We start from the raw sequence: 24,970 nt of genomic DNA on the forward strand, positions 1-24,970 counted from the left end.
ATGACATCATCATCTCAGGAAGATGGCCTGTGGGAACTGAACATTTGATTAAACAGAAATTAGACATGTTTCATGTATGTTTGAACTTTAGGAAAACATATTGATTTGGGGTTTGTTCAGTTACTTGAATCTTGGATTAATCCCCCCCTGCCTTGGGAAATTTCCTCCCTATTGCTGCCTATTTCCAGTTCTTCTTTGAAGGTTTCAAATTTGATTTTTCCTTCTTCCAAACCCTTGGGAGGAGAAGGCACCACACACTGGCTTTCAAATGCTATCTCTGCTTTATCTGTGTCACTGAAAACATTCCAAACATTTATCTGTCCTCTGGGTACAACCCTTTGGTTCTAATGTTTTCTCTGCCATTTTTGTTTTCTAGATTCACGGCCTTTCCACAACACGAGTGCTAACCTGACGGAGAGGTACTGTATATTGATTTGTTACTCTTTTTTCCCCAGGATGAAGTGAAGGGAATCCAGTGTGTCTTATGGGATATAACTAAGTAGGCTAAGTTAATTGAGCTCATTCGACTTTTCTTTGAGTGATAAATTTGGAATGGTGGTCAGAAGTGGTTTGCAATGAAGGCTGTATCATTTTTAAATTTTGTCTTCAACAGTTTTCCACTTTTGTTCTTTACACGATCCTAATGATTAAAATTACTGGCTGCATTTATTCATGTGAGAAAACACTTCTGTTTGACTATGGACGTTTGTACTCTGTGCTTCTGGTGATTTTTAATTCCTAAGTCTAACAACATTTTGTTTCATAAATTTGTGTGTGTGGGGGGAAGCAGGGTACGTACAGTAGTCCCCCCTTATCCACAGGGGATACATTCCAAGACCCCAGTGGATGCCTGAAACCACGGAGCGTACCAAACCCTATATATACTATATATTTTCCCCTATACATACATACCTATGATAAAGTTTAATTTATAAATTAGGCACAGTAAGAGATTAACAATAGTAACTAATAAAAATAGAGCAATAATAATATATCGTAATAAAGGTTATGTGAATGTGGTCTTGCTCAAAATCTCTTATTGTCCCGGACTCACCCTTCTTGTGATGATGTGAGGTGATGCGCGCCTATGTGATGAGGTCACGTGAGCTGAATGACGTGCATACTGTGACACAGCGTTAGCTCTAAGGGTTAGGCAAGCGCTGAGAGACCAAGATAGTCACTTTGATAACTGAGAGATGGCTACTAGGCTGGGAGTCAGCACAGCGTGGAGATGCTGGACAAAGGGATGATTCACGTCCTGAGGATGGTGGGAGAGTTCACCATGCTGCTCAGAATGACATGCAATTGAAAACTTGTTTGTTTCTAGAATTTTTCATTTAATATTTCCAGACTGTGTTGACCGTGGGTAATTGAAACCTTGAACAGCGAAACCACGGATAAGGGGAAACTTACTCTCTCTCTATATATATACGTTCACACAGCACTGCTACCCGCTTAGCCATTTGAAGCTTTAAAGCTGTTTTCTTTTGCGTGCATGGACATGGTACACAGCTCTGTCCAACTTAAGTAAATTGCTTCTTTACTTGACAACAGGCAAAAGATTTCTGTTTTGACTCACTGTTTATTTTTATATTCCTCTTGTCATGCTTATGCGATTACATATTCTAACTTACGCATCATTGGGGTTCTGACTGTTGGCCTGCAGTTTTTTCAAAATTGGCCTTTTTTTTTCACAAAGGCCTCAGTTGTGACTCAGTGATCCCAAACTCTCTCAATGTGAATGCTCCTCTTTGCATTTTTTTCATATTTTATTGATGCTCTGCCCTTTTTAGAGCAGTGGTTTTCGCATCATTTCCCCTTTATGTTAGTGATAGTTTTATTTTGTAAACAATACTTTATATCTAAATAGACTTCAGCTATTTATGAGGACACCATGGGGGTCTGCCCTCTGTTCTCTTACCGAAGCCCTTAAGGTAAACACTATTCTGTGGAAAAGTTCTAAAATAACTATTCCAGAGCTCTAAGGGAAAATAGTCTAATTAGATTCCTCTTCTGTATAATGGACTGTGTATACAAGTGCCAAGCATTCTTTGAGGAAATCAACCATCATGAATTTCCTAAGGTACAGACACGTCCGTCATGGATGGACTTTGGCTTTGTGTGGGCTTCCTGAACAAGTAGATTAATACATCTGGATCTGTGTGAAACTCCTGAGACAAATCTTTCTACAGCCTGCCTCAACTCTGCTGCCACTCAGTACATTCCTTCCTTACGCTTATGCGTGGAAGTGTTCACCATTCCACAGTGCTGCTTGTCCACTGTGCCAAAAAATTTCAAAAGATGTGTCATTTGTGCCATCAGGGAACTTGAATATGCTTGGTTTGCAACCTTAATTGACAGGTCCGTCATGCCATCATATTCATGGGTTTCTTTTCAACACCTGTTTGATGCAAAAAAAAATTGTAAATGGAATGCTATTTTAGATTGAGAAATTTTAGATAAAATAATTAATGAAAAATTGATAGCCTCTATTTAACATCAGACCACTGGAAATCCGTTACTAAAACATGGGTGGTTGGTACTAGAAAGCCTGGGCGGGCTTTGGTGATAGAACACGGGTACCGTGGTTTGCTCTGTCCTCAGATGTTATTGTATGAAACTGCTCAGCAGCCTCTGTCCATCTCGTATTCGATCTCTCATACTCATGGGAGTATATAAGCTGCCTTGTAGCTAAAGTAATGTATGACAAAGGTGGTTAGAAAGAATTTTACAGCAAGTGTTATAATTTTTAAAAGTTAACTTCTGTTGTCTTTTCTGAAACCTCAGTCTTCTTGTTTTTATTTAGTATCACAGAAGAGACCTATAATTTCGGGCCACAGAGCCCCTCCAAGAAAGATTTTGAAGGGAAGAGTGGAACAAAAGTCAGCCGTACTTTCAGCTACATCAAGAATAAAATGTCCAGCAGTAAGAAGAGCAAGGTAAGCTCCGCAGCGGGCGTTCCTCGTGCGACCCCCTCGTCGGTTTCAGGAGGCTTCTGTCAGCCTGTGTACACCCGAAAGCTGATTCCATGATGGGGACACATGGAAATGAATTCAGAAATGTTCTCTGAGGTAGCGTAATATTTTTTAAAAATATAGAACAGCAAGAAAAATTGCAACAAGAGGTAATACCACTAATTGAGTTCTTACCATATGCTAGGAAGTTTTCCTCCGTTACCCTGTGTAATCCTTTCCACAGGCCTGTAAGTAGGTGTCGTCTCCCTTTTCTCGGCGTGAGACGCCCATGATGAGGAACAGGGCTTCCAGNTCCAGCTTCCAATACTCGCCAGCCGGCAGCCTTTGGCGTTCTAGCGGGGTACACACAGCACTCCACTCCCTGCCTCCGTCTCCACAGTCCTTCTCCCCTTCTTCTTAGAAGGACACCGCTCCCGCTGGGTTTGAGACCACCCTTCTCTATGATGTCGTTTTTAGCTAATCACACCTGCAAAACCCAATTTCCGAATAAAGTCACATTCTGAGAAGGACATGAATTTGAGGAAGACACCGTTCAACCCAGTACAGTGAGAAAGCTAAGACACCCTAAAAGAGTCTTCTAAAGTTGGCATCGATGACCATCTATGTTTTCCGTCGCTATGCAGAGTGGGCCCATGGAAAGAAAGTCGTTAGGATGCTCAGGGCAATCCCCATTTAACTTAAAAAGAAGACCCGATAATTTGATTTTAGAATAATACCTACCCTATTTTAGAATCGACTTGGTAAAAGCACACAGTCATTTTATTGTGTAGTATGCCCCAGAGAAGGGAACGCGGACTTTCCTGATGCCGCCTTTGAGACCTTGTCCTTATTGGGTTTTTTTAAAGACGATGAAGGTAAAGCTGGGTTCAAACCTTACCTTCTGCTGCTCACTCACTGCCTGCGAACTTGGGAGGGCCCCATAGACAACGGGGGCCTCAGTTTCCCCGCTGTTTCATGATCCCCTCACATTTTCCCACTCAGTCTCATTTCGCGTGCATGATTTAAGGAGCAAATAACCTAGGAAACTGGATGCTAGCGTGGAGGGGACGCTTGTATGAGCTGGCGAGATCCAGCCCAAAAGGTATAAAGCATGCTTTGAGAAGGTAGCATGCNGGGAGCATATTGCAGTGTATCCTCTTTAGTGCCTAAGAGGTTAAAATAACACATGTAAACATTTTTCTGTCCAGTTATTAATGTTTTCATGCTCATAAGAATATTTAAAATATCAAAATCACCACACATAGACATAACTACTCTTATCTTTTTTTCTTTTTCTTTTTTTTTTTTTTTTAATCCATTTTAAAAAGAAAAGGAAAAGGAGTGAGCTTTCTTACACCGATTCTCAGTGCTGGGGAAAAACTTGCTGCCTCCATTTTCCCTTAAACTCCATTCACCCAACCTCCAACAAAATAAAGAAATATGTAAAATACTGCAAATCAGTTCAGGAGCTCTTGCCAAGGCATCACAATATATACACCATATGTGTGAGGGGGGAGGGGTGTAATATACATACACAGGTACATATGTCCATACTTAGAAGTAAGCGAATAAACAAACACTACAGTCAAGAATCCTGTTGTAAAGGACACCTCCCCACACTTCTCTTCCTCCTGAAAAACTGAACAAATAAACAAAACCCAAAGCTTCTTAGGCCCTCAGTTATGTAGGCTGGTAGACGTAGAGCATGTGTATTTTACTAAGTTTTGTAAATAGGATCACATTCTTTAAGCGAATACGGTTTGCTCGTCTCTCAGAGGAGTTTTTCCACAAAACCTGCCATCAGAATTGTGTTTTCTCTTGGCTTCTCCGGCTCACGTGCAGAATGGACAGAAAGTGGGCAGTCAGGAAAAGCAGGAGAGGATGCAAAGAGTCTAGCTAGTTGTTTCTAGAATAATCACATACTTAAGTGTACTGCCTTTATACTCACCCATGTTATATAATTCAAAAATTAGGTAAAAGAAGGCAGAATGCTTCTTGGTACTCTACATATTGGCGGCAAGGCTTAACGCAGAGCCTGTCTGTTTTCTACTTGGTCAGGGGTTGGCATCAGCCAAAGAAAATCTCCTTGGAAAGATTAATACCAGTAAGGCAAGTGTCAGGATTGACTGCTGTGGTCCCAGCATTGTGCGAGGTGCCACCAAGCACGTAACTGAAGTAAATCTAATGGTCTTTCCTTGAAAAAAATCGTGATCTGTTTGGAAGATTTCAACATGTCTGTGTTGTCATTTTGTTTTTAAACCGGGGAATCTTTTCTTTAAACCAACTTTTAACTGGAAGACCAGTAAATAAGTGGAGAGTCAGTCCCCTTTCGTATCCATCTGCCCAGTGACACTGACCTTTAGGGCCAAACAGTGAATTACACCACTGATCGCTTTGATGAGGCCATGCAAACAGATTGGAATAAAACAGTGGAAGGCTGAATTTAGAAACTGGAACCTGACCTTTAAAAAAGTCTCATCCCAGCCCTTCGTATTTTGTAAACAGAAGCACAGAGAAGTCTGCTGTGACTTCCAGCAAGTAGTACGTTCCATTTCATGCTCGCTCGTACACAAAATCTGTTACTAAACAGTATCTTTTTCTTATTAACTCTCCTAATAATCTCAAAAGACTGGAGCTTTGCTAGTAGGAGGATGAAGAGAAAGGGCAGGAGAAAAGAAGGTAATTTGTGTTAGAAGGAAATTATAATCACTGGCAGAAACTGGATGAGTTGACCTCTTGTCAAAATGACAACACTCTTTTGCAATGAGATGGTTCCTGTTTATCTCTTGGCTTCAAGATTTGATCTTTGGGGGCCTGTGCTAACTCTAGCAATGGAAACTCAAAAAATTGCATATCGGTAACCCTGGATTGCAATTCATTTCACATAATTAGGTGTTTAGAGTACTCCAGTGGCCAAATACATTAAGAAGTTTAGGAATCATCTTTCATAATTGTTACTAGCTAATCTTAAATAAGATTGTTTTAGAACCTCCACTAGAATAACTTGCCCTTTGTCAGTGTACCAAAAGGTAGTAAGAAATAGAGGAAATAGTGAAATAACACACTTTTAAGTTACATTAAATACCCTGTCTTTATATGCCATTGCACTCACATTAGAGCTTAACCATGCAGAAGCATTTTATTCTCTGAATGATAACACAGAAACAATTATTTTCTTAGTGTGATAGGCTAACTACTGTTTTTATTAACTATTAAATAATGATACCTCTGCATAATGTTAAAAAATTGGAAATGTTACTATAGATGTTAACACTAGTTTTTTTTTAATGAAAATAATACATTTTTCTTTTGAATTATTTTTTAAAGACAAGCTATTAGAACTCATTGAATCTGCTTTTTTTAATTCTTTCTACAATGTAACCAACCCTATTACTTCTTTTAAAGGAAAAATTTCAGCATGTACTGAAAATTCTATTAAATTGCCACCTCTAAGCCTTAGTAAAGTCTCTTAAGAATGGTTTGGAAATTTCTACTTTCCTTATAATTAAGCATGATGTATAGGCATATAAAATAGTTTGTAATTATTAGCCTAGATATATTAGTCAGTATGTTAATTGTTATCTTAATTTATTGTATGTGAGCAACAATTGGTAAATTATTGTACATTCAGAGGAGCCCAGAGCCAGGTCACTAGGTGGCAAATGGTTTACATTCCTGGGTAATAACATTGTTTGCCTGTAGCACTGGGATACATACCTGATTTGAGAAATTGAATACTGATCCTTCCTGTGTCCCTTTAGGGATTATCAATAATAATTAGCATGAGTTATTAGTTAAATCTATTGAATGTGTTTTCAAACGTAGGAGAGCCTTTACAGGAAGTCTAACAGGAAGACGGGCAGTTTCTGCTTTTGTCTGTTTGAGAGATAGTACTGCTTCCTGCTTGCTAAGTTTGCTTGCTGCAGAGTGTTTTAAGCACTCATCTGCACGATGTCCTCGTCCATAGAGGAAGTGGAGTGCCCCTCTTCAAACTGTCCCATCACTCTGATTTTCTTTTTCCTAAGCTTTGCAGACAACTAGGAGATAGTTAGAAATGTTTTAGACAAATTCTTAATATGACTTGAAGTAGACACATTTGGCTGTAAGGGTTAAATTCCTGTACAGCTGCTAATATACTCCGTAACTTCATAACAAGATGTTCAGCCTTAACGCCTAGTTCCTGTGGTCTGTATCAAACAGGACTAAACCTGTCAGCCTTTCTGAGGCGCCTGCTAGAGTGTTTGCAAAGGCTTCAGTCAGTGTTTTAAATCTAATTATTACACTCAGTCCTTTGATTAAAGATCTGTGACAGTTGCTTCATCACAGCATGTTTCACAGTTGTCCAGAGTATTCTCCGACTTTTTAAATTTTCATTGCTTGTCTAAAACAGTAGGTTTAGAAAAGTGAAAGCTTATTTTCCTTCATATTATCCGAGTGCAGCTGTTAATCTGCGCCTTTCCCTTTAAATACTGGTAGCTTCTCTTTCCCTGGCACGCAGTTAAAGCGTTTTGGCAATTGCTAAACATAGAAAAGTCACCTTTCAAAAAATAGCCGATCATCACTTTACCACAGGCGACTTCACTGAAACGTTTCTGAGGAATCGTACTGCTTTAAATGAAATGAGTTTGTTTCTAAATAGGTGAGATGTGTTCCTTAACGCCCAGCGTTTAAAAATTGGCCCCAATCCTTGCAGAGTTCCCATCTTGCAACTTGAGCACCATCCACACACAACTGTTTTGGGGAATTAGTTTTGTTTCATTTCCTGTGTTCTCTGCAGCGAGGGTTGTCGCTTTACTGGCAGCATTCAAATAGTTAAATCTTGTGTTAAGGAAACCAACAGCCTCAGCCCTCCCTCCGTCCCTTTCTCAACCAGCCTCTGGCTTCCTCTTACGTTTTCTGTAATGGCAGCACCAAGCTGCTGGGCTCTGCCTCTCCTCATCTGAGAGCACATTTCCTGGCATGGGGGTCGAATCATGTCGGTCAAATGGGGTCGTTTTTATGAAGTGCCCCAAATAACAGTGAGATTCATAGGACCAAAACATGGGGAGGTAAGAGCCTAACTTCTTTAAAGCACTAAATTCTAATAAACACAGAAAGAGACAATGGAGTTCACTGTGTTTTGTTTTTATCCTTGGAAGGACTACTTCGAGTTGTTGCAAAGGATGAGGATAGTATTTGTTCTTTGTTCAGACTTGAAGATCATTCATTGCAAGGTTTGAGAGAATAAGTTGCCATAGATTTGTTTTACTCTTGGAGCATGCTTTTAACTTTTCTTAAGCAAAAAGTCAGATACTTTTCAGTTTAACATTTTATGCACAGAAAACCCTTCTGCAAAATTTAGTTAAAGACATTACTTGAAAAACTCATTTTTTTGGTTATGGATTTTTATTGGAGTTTTATGTACTGTGATAGATACTAATTTTCGCCCAGAGCAATTTCCTGTTTTGTAAAGTGAAGTACAAGTAGTTTGTTTTTCTCCCTTCCTTTTGTTATTTTTTATAGTTCTAAAGTGTAGCAGTTCAGCTCTTAGATTTTTATTGTGTGTGTGTGTGTTCTGTTAAAAAGGACTGGACGTGAATCAGACTTAGCGCTGGTTCATTGTTTCATTACAGTGGATGGGTTCTGAGTAGGAAGTCAGGAAAGCTGGGTTCATTTGCTCTGTGACCTTTTGTGAGTCACAGACCTCTTGAGCGCTTGGCTGGAATGACGTGAATGGGCCTGAGCTTTAGAGTCAGCCAGACCTGGATCTTAATTCCAGCTCTGATAATTATTAGTGTGGCCTCATATACATACGGTAATAAACATCTCTAAGCCTAAATCTCCTCAGATGTAAAATGGAGATAATAACTAGCACTTACTTCATGAGGGTGTGGGGAGAAAGAAAATATGTGTGAAATTGCTTATGACAATGCTTGGCACCTGATAACGGTTCAAAAACGGAGCCATTATTCTGTCATCTTTACCTTTTCAGTTGTAAAATGGAAAGCATAACGCCCACCCCACCTATTTCAGAGTTGGGGAATCCGATGGAATCGTGCGTGTAAAAGGCATTGATTCAAAGTGTACGGCATTTATTTAGTAGTGCTCATGGCCACTGACTTCAGAGTCCCCGTTTTCCAGGCATTTTTTTAGATCGTAACGATAGTGTTATATTCCCCAGAAAGCGGGTACCCCACCGTTAGTGATTATGGCAGCTGCTAAGTGCATTCTTCCTACCTGGGTGGATTGTAGTTCATAGTCCAGTTGGTTGGAAAGAAAGTTATTCAGTTGATATTGATTTACCGGCTGATGCTCTGCCTGATTGCTTCTCAAGGACCGTTTCTGAAGAGCACAGCTACACCCCACAGTCCTAGCCTCCGAGGAGTGGGTGCCCCTGGAATGTCCCTGACTGCTTTAGATATTTTATTAAGAACCTAACACTCATCCCTATTTATTAAGTTTTCAGAGTTTAAGTTCCTCCTTCCCCCAATTTGAAAATTGGGCCAAAGTTACTATCTGTGAACCTTGAAATTCTTATTAGTAAAAACTGAACCCGTGTATGTGGGGAGTACTTAATATTTCCTGCTAGAGTGAGGGAGCGGACCTGAGAGGCGGGCCCTCAGCTGGGATGTGTGATGGGTGTGAGGAAGTCGGAGGAACCTCAGAAACTTTTGTGCGCCCCAGTCATCATTCCTCCCACTCAGCCTGCTCCCGGAATTGCTGCCATCCTGTCTTCCGCCCCCTGCCTGCAGCTGGCCCTAAACCACTTCTTGCTGTCCATGTGGGCTGTGTTTGGCTTCCGGAGGAGGACTCTCGGGGAGCCCAGACACCCCCTTCTTCAGCATGAGACAGCTGTTTCCAGTGTTGGTGCTTGGGCATTGTGTGTGTCGGAATAAGTGACCACTGAACGAGCCACCGACAGCACTGCTGTGCCGGCCCAGCCTTCCTGTGGTTTCTCTCATGTAGCTTTGACTGCTCAACAGTTAATAAAAACAAAATTGTCCAGGATGGTGTTCCTAACATTTGTCCAAAGCATTTGTCAACCACTGTGGCCCACATGCCATCTGGGTTGCCCAGGTAAAGGGAAGGCCTTCTAGTGCTCAATTAACGGTTGATTTCTTTTCTTTGGCAGGAAAAGGAAAAAGAGAAAGATAAAGTTAAAGAGAAGGAGAAAGATGCTAAAGAGAAGGAGAAGGACAAGAAGATTCTCAATGGCCACTCCTTCAGCTCCATTCCTGTTGTGGGTCCCATCAGCTGCAGCCAGTGCTCGAAGCCTTTCAGCACCAAAGATGCCTACACTTGTGCAAGTAAGACACATGCTTCCCTGTAAGGTGGGACCTCTCTTGGCTCAGCAAAGCTCATTTCTCGTTTCCTGGCCATCCCACCCGTTATCTGTTCCTTGTTTATATGGAGAAGTAGCCCTTTTTATATCTTTCTTTACACATTGAAGGAATACATTCTAGATAGACTCATAGAACGTAGAGCCTATATGGCTTTTCAGAGAGCCCTGATGCCCGACATTTTGTTCTGTTGTCCTTAAGCCACTGCCCAGTCCAGAGGTCTGTGTCAGCATTAAAACAATTGCGTAGCTTCAAACCCTAAAGCTACCCAGCAGTCCTTTGTCAGGTTGTGTATGCTCAGTTTTTATTCGGGTATTTTGGTATAAGCTTCGGCTCTCGACTGACATGGAGTTGTGAAGACTGACAGGGGAGAGATGTCGTATATTGACCTATGGCTGACCTGCTTAAAGCCACCTTCAAGCCGAGCCTGTTAACCGAGCATGGGTCCTGCCTTGGATAAGATAGTGGTCTAAGAGGTCGGCTAACTGTTTCTGTCAAGAGCCAGATAGCAAATGTGTTAGACTTTGTGGCCACCACTCCCAAACCCTCCTGCCACTTGAGCGCAGAAGCAGCTCACACAATATGAACCAATGAGCATGGCTGTGCGCCAGAAGCACTTCATTGATGGACAGGGAAATGTGAATTCCTTGTAGTTTTCATGCATCACGAAATAGCACGCTTCTTTTATTCAACCATTTAAAAATGTAAAAAGCATTGGTAGCTCATGGGCCAGATTTGGCCCACAGGCAGTCATTTGTAGACAGAGCCCTAATCCAAGACACTATGTCTGAAAATGTTGTTGTTCCACAGATAGGAAATAATCATACCTGTAACACACACCAAGGTACGTCAGGAGGCTGCTCGCGGTCAGAAGTGACCAGCCTGGAGATCAGTCACCCAGAAGGCAGAGGTGACCAGCATCCTGTTAACACCTGTAACCAGTTTAGACAAAATAGTGACTACTTCAAACGCCACAAAGCACTTCTCAGACCATGATGTCATGGCATTGTCTAGTTTTCAGTCATTATGTGGCGTATTCCAGGTGATGTGTTACCAAAAATAGTTACTGAAATTTGAAAATGGTAAGTTTATTTGAGCAGATTCAAAGTTACTGCCTTAATAATTTCCACTCACTTGCTTTCTTTAACGGAGGAGAAAGAGTGTAGCTACAGCCAACACACAGCCCACAGCCTATCTTATCCATGTTGCTACTTTTTAAGTGACTGGCTTTATCACTCAAATGCTCATAAAGTGACTTTTATGGATATATTGTGCTCCAAATGTTGTTTCTAGCCCTGTGTGTTTAACTGTCCTAATTTTACAAAAGACAACATCACTGGCGCTCTCATGTAAACCTTCATGAATCCTTGTGGGCAGATATCACGCATTTTTGTCCTTCCTCTGTGACTTACCAGCAAAATGAGTCGTCACCACACAGCGTTTTAGTATGCACATCTATCATTAAAACATCTTGATTAGCCTGCTCACACGGGGGATATATATTTAACATAAAAATTACATGTGTGTCCTGTATTCTACGTAACAGAGAGCTCATGTGAGGACTAAGAGAAGCCACATTTGCCATTTTCTTTTGTTTGCTGGTTAGAGATTTGCATTAACGTTTGTATTAAGACTTGCTGCCTTAGAGCCATCATTTTCTTTGCAGGAATTTGTATAAGTCTCTTTTTCCCTTTTATTTTAGTTGAAGGTAGACATAACCCATAAGCTCACTTAATTGAGCACCTGTAAATTTCCATTCATCACAACATGCTGAAAGTGAACAAGTGAGGACCGTTGCCACTGTTACATGCCCCTAACTCACCTTCCAAGTGCGTCTTCTTCCCTCCAGAAACCTGTAGTGTCACGTAGAGAGGAAGCTGCCGAACGGACAGGCTGTGCGAGGCACCAGCATATCAGCCTGCATATTAACTCCGTGTCTCTTTAAATCAACATGAATGAGGCTTAAAATTTTCCTCCTGTCTGCCAAAAGTCACTCTGTGCACCCCTCCTGCAGAGTGTTCGTTCCCACATGTGGGGAGCACTGGTCTCGGAGGAAAACAGGCANAATAACCCATTTCTCCTGTAATTTTCCAATCCTCTCCATGAGTCAGGCGGCGTTACCCCCATTTTTTGCAGACGAGACTGGCTCACATGGTTCATTCATATCACTCACCCAAGGCCAGTAGATTCTTGGTTTCCTGTCACCTGGCGAGTGCTCATCCTACGATTCATATTACTCCACAGTGGCGGTCAGGATGCTAACCTTAAAAATAAGGCCCTGCTTTATCTGCTGCGTAGTTTTTGTATACATTGGAGTCCCTCGATTATATAAAAAGGGATTTCCAACAGCTTTCCTTCCCGGCTTTATTCATTCATGTTGTACTTGTCTTGAAAGCATTCACACCAGTAGAAAACGCAGGGCTGCAGGAAATGACCCTTAGAGCCAGAATCTGGTTCCTACAGCAAAGAGTAGCTTCGTGACAGGACACACTTGTCTCCGATGAGACCGGCATCAAGAAACGAGGGTTTATTTTATGTGTAACCTGTTTTTCTTTGTAACCCACTTGCATTTGGATCCCTTGGCTGTGACTTTGATTTCAGAGCTCAGTGTGGCTTTATGGCTTTATGCAGCTCAGATGAGGAAATTGAAGCTCAGATGAAAGGATTTGCCCAAGATTACACGGTGATTCCATGCCTGAACTAAGACTAGGACCCTGTCACCTACGTTATTTCTTTTCTCAGCCTGTTAATTTTATGGAATCTCCTGTTTGAGCTTAGCATTAAGGGTTACCTAGCCCCACTGTCCCAATACCTCTGGAGATAATGGAATGAGAGTCAGGTTTCATGNTGCTCCCAAGCCAACTCTTAACCAACGAGCCATTTGGCCGGCCCATGAGAGAGAGCGTATTTCTTGATTGGCAGTATGAAATTGATATTTAAGGACCTTTATCGGTAAAGCATACTGAACCCCTGCTTTCTGCTATAAAACAAAAATGTTTGATAAAATAGATTCTTTTAAAAAATGAGTACATGACTGAGCCTGCAGAAAGGAAACCCCCTGAGGGGACTCATAGAGCAATAGCGAGCATCCCCCTTGCCTGGGGACAGGACAGGTGGCTTCAGGGCACACGGTGAGAGCTGGAACCTCCATGCTGAGGGGCCCAGGAGAACCCCACCCTGCTGGCCCCTCAGAAGCAGCATTCGAACTTACCCTTGCCAAAGACCCTGAGTGAGAATTCTGTATCATATACGGAACTGGGGTCCAAATTTACACCATCCGTATGTACTGGAACCCCAACCTGCGCAATTTTCACTAGAGGTTGAATGCAATCCCAATCTGCGAATGATGAAACCCTGAGGGACCCCAGCAGAAACAAAAACAGAGTAGTACTGTACAGTCACTTTGACATGACAGGGTATCTGGAAAATCCCACAGGAGGAATATAGTTCTGTAAGGCTGAAGCTGAGCTTACAAAAAAAGAAACAAAAAAATCCGTGGACAGCAGGGAAGGAAGTAAGGCACCATGAGGAAGAGTTAGCAGGTGCCACAGGCAAGAGAGGACATTGAGAATTATTTCACGGTGAAAATGAATAATCCCTCATGAAAAACTACAACTTAAACTAGGGGGTAAAAACTACAACTTAAACTAGGGGGTAGATTTGAAAAACACCTAAATTAAACTTTAGGAATAAAAATAGGCCCTTGAAGGATCTTGGAGATTTTTCAAATATTTCAGTATGCTGTATCATCAGTTGATTGTTCTGATTTGTATTTGTTTATAAAGGAGGAAATGGCTTTCCCTATGTCACCTGTTTAGTAAGGGAAGAACTGGATGAATATTGTAGGACAGGGGTCTGCAAACGGCGGCTTGCGAGCCACATGCGGCTGTTTGGGTACATTCCGTCTCAACAGTTTGCCGACCCCTGCAAGAGCCAATCCTGTCCCTCACAACAATTTAAAAATTATTCAAGAGCCATAAATATATTTTTACATAATCACTGTTATGTGAATACTATCCTTTACAAATTCTATAAATGAAACTGTGATAGTTTTATTTTCATATTCAGTTTTACTTCAGAGTCACAGTTTGCGAGCCACAGTTTGCTGACCCCTGGCGGCTCTTCTGTCTCAAAAGTTTGCCAACCCCTGGTCTAGGAAATCTTGATAACTTCAGATGGGATTTATTATTACATGTAACAGTAATCATGCACTTGAATTTCTTTTCTTAAATGAGGTTAAGATACATGATGTGATGTGAGGTACAGAATACTGCAGCAGTATTTAGCACCTCTGACATCACATAATTCCTTTTTAGTGGTTGGAATAATTAGAGGCACCTTTCGCAAGTTTCTTATACAGTGGTTTATATTATGAAAAGACTTCAAAATATAACCCTTGGTACTTACTCATTGCAGCATTATCATAATGTGGAAAAATTAAAAGGAACTACATATTTATTGGTAAAATATAATTTATTAGCTGGCATATTGGGCTGATACTAATAAGAACAGGATAGATCAAGGATTGGCAAACTTTTTCTGTAAAGAAGCTGATAGGAAGCACGTTGGGCTTTGTAGGATGTTAGGTCTTTGTCACGACTGCTCAGCCCTGCCCTGGTCGCAGGAAAGCAATCTGACACAAGACATACAAAGTGAGCATGGCCGGGTTCCAGTAAAACTGTACTGACAAAACGGATGTGAGCTGGATTCGGCCCACAGGCTGTGGTTTGCCAGCCGCTAGGATGAGATCTGTAGGTACAAACAGATCTCCAAGCCGTTTGGGTGAGTTGCAAATGCCATAAATAGAACTGTAGGTGTGATCCAATTTATAGCAAACAAGTAAACAGTAATTATTTACATAAATATGCAAGACTATCTGAAAGGATATATGTATGTACAGTCAAGCTGTTAACAATTTGAAGAAAGAGATTAGGAGAGGAGAGATTGAAGGGGACTAAGTTTTTATTGTATACCTTTGTTTTGTGTGGATTTTTTAAGACTGTTTTTGTATGTTTGAGTAAAAACGAAAATGTCAATCTCCGATCACTGACAGTTTCAAAGGTTTTTCTGGTTATTTGTCAGCTGGTCTCTGATGAGAGAGTGAAATGTTAATATTTGAATCAAAAACTTAATGGACTAAGAGCAAAATTATTGCTGGAAAAGTCAGCTTTGCAGAAAACTTGAGAGGCGCTTGGTCACTTACTGGCAGCACCAGCTCGACTAAGAAGCAGTGTAGTCGGTTCCACCAGCTCTCAGTCCTGAATTGTGATGTATTATCGGGAGGTTTAGGGATGAAAGAGATGGGAAGTCTTTTTTGAAGACTCAAAGAATCTTGTTCTTGGTCTTTTTTTGTGTGCTGTAGAGAACAATACGTTTAAGAACCTTTCGTTTATGGTTATAGTGAATCGATGAGTCTTTTTCTGTGACTAGTTCCAGACAACTTTTCGATTTAAATTCAGGTTGGAAAAAATTTATTATGTTCATCGGTTTCGTCTTAGACAGCCATTAATTTTTGTATATGCATTATTTCCAAGTTAAAACAGTTGAAGTGTACCTTCCTTGATTTTATTAAGTGTCCGTCTACATTGGTCTGTAATGGCTCCGAATTAAACCTGCCACTGGTGTATGACTGATTTGCCAGACAGCAAAATTGTGCTCTATAATGGACGAGAAGGTATCTGTCTTAACCACAGGCTTCCTACACCCATTCTTGTTTGCTTGATGCCTCTTCCTGTTAAACATAAATAGAAGTTCTCTTTCACCAGACTTCCTCCATGATGAAACAGAGCTAGGGCTCCCTGTCAGGATAATGGGTGCTAGACTCCTCGCCGAAGAGGGGCCCCTGGGGTACCTCTTGAAAACTTCTGTGGCCCAAGGACACCAGAGCAGCATGTGGAGAACCACTTGTGTGGGGTCTGGTACTGATCAGGAAAACCTAAATGTAGGAGGTTTGAGACTCATCGCCTTAAGTTCTCAGCTACATGTCTGTGTAGTGATGAAATCATCTAATACATGGGGCACTGGTTTTTAGAATGTATTTTGTGGAACTGATGTTTTGGAAGTTCCACAGATTTTTGAGTTTATTTTAAACTAATTTTACGCCTGCATAAAAAAATACATACGCTCAAAAGTATAATCAAATTTTAACACCAACATATTAATTTTAGCTGTCAGCTTACTTGTTTCGTTTTTTTCCTTCCATCTCTAACTGAAGAATATAATGTGATTGCAAGGCAAGCCACTTTTTTTAATGCTAATATTTGTACCTACTTATAGATGTGAATGAAGATATTCTCTATTACGTATGCAAAACTGAATACAGAAATAAATTAGATGCTGAGGTAGTTATGTGAATTGCAAGTATATGTACCCCTGGTTGCTCATTTTTGGATTCGTCAGAACAACTTCATTGTTCTCATTTACTGACTTTAAAAGTGAATGTTAAATTTTAAGTCAAAAATCTACACTAAATATTTTCCATACTCGTTGGCACATGATATAACACTTTTATTTCATTTAAGACTTTTGAAAAGAAAACCAGTGAAATAGCAGATTGGCTACTAGTTGTATGCTAAGTGTTTATAAGTAGGATGGGACTTTTTTGGTTTGACTTGTAAATTTTAATATTCAGTCACCCAAGGAGCCTCTTTCTTCTGGAAGCAGATTATTTCAGAGTGTGCACTGTGTCATCACTAGAAGGTTTTCTGCTTGGAGTGTTGGTCTGGGTCAGGGACTGTCATAACGTCCTGTGCCAGCGGCTCTTTGATTTACACTAATAGCTTGATCTACCTAAAATGTCACAAGTTATCTTAGTTTTTACCTGCTCAGCAAAAACAAGGAAAAAGATTTCATGTTTTTGAAGTTTAAACTGAAAGAATCAGACAGCAAAGAGGAAGTTGGATAGGGCCTGTTTCCTAGTATGCACCTATGGTTCAGAAATACGTTTTAAATTTGCATAGGACCCCACCTTAGAAACAGACGCGGCCCGCCTCAGCTATAGCTTTGCCCTCAGCTCCACAGGTAGTGTTGAAATAGGCTCAACACTCAGTGGTGGCATTTAGGTTTGTATATGACAGTGTGTGACAGTGTGCAGCCTGCCACTTGCAGAAGAGGGGGAAAAAAAAATAAAAGCTGGAAAGGAAAGGAACAATGTGTAGTCACCTTCCCAAAGCAGCAAAAGTAATAAAGTAAGTGGCTGATTCTCTCCAGCTTCCTGACCAACAGATCCTACAATGAGGATTTGTGGGTATGAAGCATCATCTCTTGCCTTGGCAGGACGTAGAAAGTGTAAGTAATTTGGGGAGTTAGTCTTTTTTTCCCCTCCCCTCCATCTCCTGTCACGTAGAGGGTCTTCCCAGTAGTCTCAGGAAATGCAGCATCCGTCCCTCCAGTTAGTCATTTACCCCCAGGAAACCCTTGTGCCCTTAGCTGCCCCTTTGGTTGAACGTGAATCTGTTGTTGACCCCTGTGCCTCACCCCCCCCATCAGATGCTCAGGCACTTCTCACTCGTGGTTTAGAGGGACCAGCCACATGGTCCATCACGATGCTGTATCATGATGGCCAGTACTGATCTGCCCCTGTCTTCCAATGTTTCTCGTCACTTTAATATATCCTCCTGCAGGCAAATACTGAGATTCAACAGGATAGAGTGTTTGAAAGCAAACCAACATCTCTTGACTCCACAGGAAACATAGTCACCGGTGAGAGCTGAGTCCCCTGTGGTGATTTAGGTGCAGTGGTTACGATCACAGACCGTAGGCACAGCCAGGAGCAAAGCCTCCATCCACGCAGGTCCTTGCAGCTGCTCCTGGGGTGGGGGAGAAACAAAACAGAAGAGTGAAAGCAAAGACTCAAGTGCCTTGTCAGGACTCCTAAATTCAAGGTAATTGAATTTAGAAGAAACCTGGCAGGGTGTGGTTTGGTTTTGTTTTTTCTCAGTCCAAACTCTGTTGACTCTTGGAGGATCGGGTCACTTTAACAGGGAAAGGAAAGGAGTGTCTTTCCAATTCTTTCCTCGGTTATGTAACACTCCCCTTGAGTAATCAGCTGTTCTTTCCAGCTCCACAAACCATGTGGTCTTTGCAATGCTTGGCCGCTGCCTTCAGACGAACCGATCTGTTAAGCTGGGGTTTTTGCATCTGGCCAGCGGTTCTGTTTTGTTTGCTTTAGACAGATGTAAAATGATATTGAGATTATTGTTGATTTATTTTCTGTTGTGTTAGCAGCTTCTGAGTACTTTTGTGGTAGGTTGTTTCTCTTGATGAAAAATAATAAACAAGTAGACCAGCTGCACTGTTAGTAGGAAACAAAGAGTTCAGAATGTGTGTGACGGTTGGATTTTGCTTTGGGTTTTACCCGGAAAGGCTGCTCTCTAGATAGACGTTTTGTGACATTCAGAGCTCATTGTTTATATGAGATAGTAAAATACCTGTAATGGATTAAAGAAAAGAAGCGTGTTTCTTTGGGGAAAGGAAGATGAATGAAGAGCCTAATAAAGTCAGTCCTTACTCAAGCATAGCGCTTTCAGCCCGTTCCATTTTTGTTCATCAGTGTTCTTATGAAAACTGTTAAGTGAGCACTCCAGCTAAGATGATTTCGCTCTTTTTTGTGGCTTTCCTCTTGCTCTTTACATCTGCACTGTGGTTATTGCACCAGCTACCAAGAATATCTTACATGCCCTCATGCCTGAGCTCTATCTCTGCAGGCGATGTCTCACATTCCCCAAAGGTGCTTAACAAGAAGCTGCAGAAAGAACGTTGGAGTATGTATTTCTAAATGGCTCCTGTGCATGTGGTTTTTGTTGTTTGTTTTCTTTTAGTTTGCTTGGTTAGGGTTGAGGTGCTAGGAAGACGTTGCACCTTTGTATCCTTAAATAAGATAACTCCTCAACCTGTTGTGTCTTCAAGAAGAATTTTCCCGGATCGATGTTGCTGCTGAGATTTGTCGCTAATGAGCAGAGCAGTGAGAACTTTTCAGCGTGTACCCTAATGATGACCGGTGGTCTGAAGTATCGGAAGTTCTCTTATTCAGAGTTCTGACCATATAGAACTCAACTCAGGGAGGTGAACTTCCTTTAGAGGACAGTCCTCAAATGTTCATTTCAGCTCACTGTGTCCTGGCCACGCCTCTTACTCATCGATAAAGCTGACTTTCCTTAAGCTGGTCTTGCTGACGGGTTGCTTTATTTTTCTGGTGAAAGAGAAAGAATGTACAGTATATAGCAGTTCACCAAAGATTTGAGTTGGTTGATGGCAGAAGTCAAAGGAAAAACAAATGCAGCAAAAGATAGGTGGTAGTTCCCAGTCATGTGGGTTTCCTTCATAGTCTTTTGTTTGATGCCTCCTTGTAATGACAAAAGAAGTTGATGTCTGGGTTGTTTGCATTTAAGTTCAGAGGAGTCTAATTAGAGGTCAGCTGTGTTCCCATAAACCACTCTGCCAGACATTTGTGAAGAACTTTGAAAAATGAGAACATGTGCTTATTGCCATTAGGAAGCCGTTTTTTCAAAATAAACAAAAGGCCAAATATTAGGTTGTCGGAAAAGTCATGATGCATTTTTGCAACGAAAACCGTAGAAAAAATACATCATGACTTTTCCGACAACCCCATAATTCTTTGCGCTCCTAACAACATGGTATGGTTTGTGGCAGAGAGCTTGAAAACGTATTAGATTTGTCTTCGGTTCTTGTGCTCTGGTAATTGACTGTTTTCCAAAACAGAGAAGAAGGTTTTAACCTCATGACTTTGGCTGATGTCAGTGGGGCCAAAGATTGTAAGTCACCCGCGCATACCACTAAAACCATCACTGTGAACCGAGTCCAGGATCACTTGGTAACAAGTTGAGTGGTTTTTCAAGTAGGTACTTGAGTTTGTTAAGCAGACGTCCACGCGAACTATTTACCACTGAGACTCATGACCGTATTATAGACCATATTAAAATTCAACTGGGCGGTAGGTTAGGGGACATGTCTCCATTAACTAGCAAAGTGAATTTGTGTGAGAGGTTGTTTACTAGCTGCACATTTTAAATACTGTTTCTGCTCTTGTGATTCATCCGTTGGAGTTGTCTTTTAAATCTCAGACACTGGCTTGAGAACTGCAATTTGCTGAAGTCGGTTTAAAAGCGATAGCACCGCTTCCTCAGAAACTGCCATTGCTTATTTATCTGCAGGGTGACGGTAGTCATTGGGAAGAAAAAAAACAATGCAGCTTGGCTACAAACTCTGTCCACAGTATGCTAGTTGATAATTTTTATAAGTCAGAGTTAGTGGTAGATTCCCAAGCAAACCCACCACCTCTTGTGTTGCCTACAGATATCTAAAATGTTATTGATTTTCGTTAAAACAAAAGAGGAAATGCACTTTTTGACTGGACTGTAAGACAACCCTTTCTTCAAGAGATGTAGCACAGAGCCTTCCAGAATCACAGACAGAAGGAACTTGAGGGGAAACGTGGCCCCTCCTTTCATTTTATAGATGAGGAGACAGGGGCCTGCAGAGAAGGGGCTTGATTGTCACATGAACTAATTAGCAGAGTCAGGACCCAAGTCAAATTCAGTTATAGCTGTTCTTCTTATACCCCTTCTAACGTTAATAAGCTCGCATACTGTAATCAAGGTTATGTCAGGGCGCTTGGCTTTGGGAGAAAATAGACATCGGTCTAAAATAGACATTGAATAGGTGCCATGAGCCAGGCGCTGGTGCTAGAGACTTAATTGACGATTCAGCAATGGATGAAGGCTATCTGCCTGGAGGAGAAAACCATATGATAACCACAGTACAGTGCGGCTGGTGGCATTAGGTAAGACACCTGGGGACCAAGTAGGCGTCGCAGGAGTAACTGCTGAGAAAGCAGTGGGGGAAGGCCTTTGGGGTCCGGGACTCGGGCAGTGTCCATTCCCACATCCTCCCCTCCCCATCATTGCTCCATTCGCACACGCACCCCCATCCGTATGTATGAATCAACCGCCATTTGGCCTGTAACTAGTGAGTCGGCACAGACAGGAGCTGCGGTGCGTCCTCGTCAGGCCTTGCTGCCTGATGAACGGCATCTGGTTGGTTTTCTTAGGGAGCCCCTCCCTGGAGAGGCAGTTGTCATTGGACATCCCCACAGACAGACGTTTTATTTGTTTCTGCGTCACCTCTGGCTTCCTGGCACAGCTCTGTTCTGTGACTTCACAGCAGCAGAGAGAGCTGATGACGCCCCTCTGAGGCCCAGAAGGCTGGGTCTGTACGTTAGTGGCCCTGGTCGGGAAGCGGGCGGGAAATACGCCTTGAGACAAAATCATGCCCTTGTGAATTGTGGTCTCTGTTTCATCTTTCAGGAAGCCCCCCACTTTCTCTTGAGTCAGGGCTCCCACCGGGGCCCCAGGTTGTTCTGATGCCCTTTCTTCTGTGGCTCTTGACTCGGTGGGTTGCAAAAAGCCCAGGGTAGGTCAGGTCCGAGGTAAAGGGAGAAACGGGTAGGTTTTTCAGCTTCACACTCTACCTTCGACACAGTCATCCACGTTTCATAGCCCCTGTCATGGGGCTTTATTAATGTGTGTATTTGTCAGTTAGACTCACATATCGACGGCAGACACTACTGGTTTTAGTTTTGGTAGCCTCTCAGCTTCCTGCCTGAGAAGTTCCAGACTTCTAGTTTTTGTTAATCAGAAATTAAACATCTGCTTTTGTTTCTCTTCCTCCAAGTGACATCACATGCCTGCTTCCTAGAAGGGGACTGCAGTCTGTGATCTCAGCTACTCCCTTTTTGCCCTGTGGGCAACTTCATTTGGAGAGCCATCTGCTGCTGTGGCAGCGGAATGTCAGAATCTGGGATCTGATTACTTTGTTAACGTAACCTTGGTTTTTGTTTTCTTTTTGCTTTCTTTTCAGATTGCAGTGCTTTTGTCCATAAAGGCTGTAGAGAAAGTCTGGCCTCCTGTGCAAAGGTCAAAATGAAGGTAAGATTTTTCTTGCTAAACCAATAAAGTCCTGAGTTGGGAGAGTTCAGGTTGTGGCTTTTGTTTATTGTAATCACTCGGTGCCAACTTTGAGAGCAAAAAACCAAAACATACTTTTCCTCTGAAGTGATCAATTTTCTTTTTTTCTTTTCTTTTTTTTTTTTTTTTAAGATTTTATTGGGGAATTGGGGGAGGTGAACAGCGCTGGGGAATCAGGGAAGGGGAACAGACAAGTTGCTGTCCTTTTGTTCTTCAGTCTAGTTGTGGAGGACGTTGCTTCACTGGCCCATGTTGGTATTGTGATCATTGCTCTTCCCGGGTGAGGCAGATTGGTCGCCGGCCTCTGGATGGCCGCTCACGGCAGCTCTTGTCAGCTTACGCTGGCTGCCGGCCACACACGGTAGCTCACCGCAGCCCACTGCAACAGGTGCAGCAGCCTACACCGTCGCCGGCGACTCACAGCAGCCCAGCTCCAGGTCGAGCTGTTGTTCAGCATCTTAGCTGTAGAGGGCAGTGTCACTGGCCCTCATGTGGGATCCGAACCGGGGCCCTCTGGTGTCCCAAGCAGGCCAACTCCTAACCAATGTGCCACTCAGCCGGCCCATCAATTCACTTCTTAATTAACACACTCGGGATATGTTTTCAGAACTTTTCCATATTGAATATACATGTCTCTTGGATTTTAATATTTTTGTGTCAATGTTGAAGTGGTTTTCTTCTTAACCATGTCTGCAGACCTCCTGCTAGTTATTCAGGACCATGAGTGCAACAGGTGGAAGTGGGCTGGGGCGTAGGGTTAGACAAAGCTTGTCTGGCAGCACTCTTCTCACAGGGCACTTACAGATGGCTCTGATCACATGACAGAAGACCAGGAAGTGCCAGTCGTATGGTGGTATCTGCTCTGAGCATGCATGCTATGTACTGTGCACCGCTTCTCAGGTGGCCCTTAAAAAATAGTATGGGTTTGGGGGACCACCTTTGAGGTAGCTTGTGTGTTGTAGTCACCCAGAAATGTCTTTCTGTTCCTTGTCAGAAGAGCAGCCTCTAGCTACAGTACAGACACTCAATGTGTTATAACCAGACACATTTCTCGAGTGCAGTGGCCCCAAACTTGGGTGAGCGTCCGAATCACCTCTTGTTAAAAAGACAACGGCTTGTGCTCCACACCCAGAGTTTCAGATTCTAATTTCTAATAAGATCCCAGATGATGGTGCTGGCCCGAGGGCGACACTTTGAGAAGCACTGAACTGATGTAAAGATGACAAACTTCTGTACTCCAGACATAAATTTTGTTTAGATCATGAAGTTTTAATTTTTGTTGTTGTTGTTGTTTTTTTTTTTACTTAATGCAATTATTTAAAAATCTTATATCAATTTGGATTTCTAGTTTCTCCTGAAAAACGCTGGTATTTCGCATTACCCAGCATTCCCAAAATTTGCCTTGCTCTTTTTCCTTTTTTCCGCAGTACGTGTCACCCCAGAGTCTATATTTACGTCTATATGCGTTTGATACACCTATTTTTTTATGGTCTGTGCCTTCCCCCACTAGAATGGAATTACAAACTGTGAGCAATCTGAAGTCAGGAATGTTTGCTTCACTGTTGGTCCCTAGAATGGTACCCGGCTTATCGACCTTTTTAAATGTTGGAGGGATGGATGGCCAGTGATCACTAATTGAGGCTGAGTGCCCACTGCTTCCTTTAGGTGGGATGTTCAAGTTGTAGATTGTCACTCTCTGGGCCTCCTCCACCCCCACAAGTTGCTTCTGTCCTTTGTAACCTGCCAGACCCCATAGGGTTTGAGTTTGTGATCTCGGATAAGACTTCCCGGTATTGTGAATATACTAGGTTCTGTGAACGTACTAGTTTCGATAGAAAGATAATGAGATACAGCCATCTCCCGTAGAAGAGAATAGAACCTGAAAAGGGGGAGTTCCCTTTTCAGTTGCAAGTGACCTGTTTTCACTAATGAGTTATCTCCAACTCACCGCTTCCATCGGTAATTTCTCACAGTGCTTCTGTTGTGTGCTACAACAAAAAGCCTTAATTAAAAATAGCCCTTTACCTAAGAACTATTTAGCACCTTATGCGTGCTGGTCACTGCAGAAATAGAAATGAAAAAGGCATAGGTGCAGGTGTTAAGGGGCCCACCTGATAGTGGGGAAGATGGACAAGCAGCTGACGACACACATACGTGGAGGTTAGCACAGGATTCTGCGGGGGAGCCAGTCATGGCCTCAGGTGACGAGAAGCAGCAGCTAGTGGATTTACCACGGAGGTGACGCTCAAGTGGCCGTGAAGTAGAAGAAGGAAGGGGAGATCATTCCAGGCAGAAAAGAGCCTTTGTGGAATGAGTGCTTGGCAGGGTCGCCGGCCAAGCCAGCGGGGGTGACAAGCTGGGACACAAGATGGCAGGGAGCAGAGCGGCAAAGTGGAGCACCTGGCTGTCTTTCTGCCCTATGTAGGCTTCTTGAACTTGCCAGAAGGTAAACTGTAAATGTAGTCTTCATGCGTTCATTTCCTTTTTCTTCCAGCAGCCCAGAGGAAGCCTTCAGGCACAGGACACGTCGTCTCTGCCCACAGTCATCATGCGAAACAAGTGTAAGTAGCCTGGCCCACCTCTTGTAATTCCTTCTGAGGCCCTGGCTCGGGACTGAAACATACTTTTGTCATATTCACCTCTTATTAACCAAGAGAGAAACACCTACTTGGGGGTCAGTCAGAGAAGGCTGCGGGTTCATTGCCCCAAAGCT

The 24,970-nt window shown here is 42.3% G+C and overlaps 1 protein-coding gene across 1 annotated transcript in view; it reads left to right on the forward strand.

Moving 5' to 3' along the window:
* Positions 1-24,970, forward strand: part of AKAP13 (A-kinase anchoring protein 13) — a 322,789-nt gene that overhangs the window by 254,807 nt on the left and 43,012 nt on the right. Inside the window, exons 12-17 of the mRNA XM_019666459.1 lie at positions 189-247; positions 377-419; positions 2,807-2,939; positions 10,066-10,240; positions 22,151-22,218; positions 24,752-24,818. Coding sequence (XP_019522004.1) covers positions 189-247; positions 377-419; positions 2,807-2,939; positions 10,066-10,240; positions 22,151-22,218; positions 24,752-24,818 — 545 coding nt within the window. The remainder of the gene's footprint in view (positions 1-188; positions 248-376; positions 420-2,806; positions 2,940-10,065; positions 10,241-22,150; positions 22,219-24,751; positions 24,819-24,970) is intronic.

The sequence above is a fragment of the Hipposideros armiger genome, unplaced genomic scaffold (assembly GCF_001890085.2).
Source record: "Hipposideros armiger isolate ML-2016 unplaced genomic scaffold, ASM189008v1 scaffold_471, whole genome shotgun sequence".
In the NCBI taxonomy this organism is placed as follows: domain Eukaryota; kingdom Metazoa; phylum Chordata; class Mammalia; order Chiroptera; family Hipposideridae; genus Hipposideros; species Hipposideros armiger.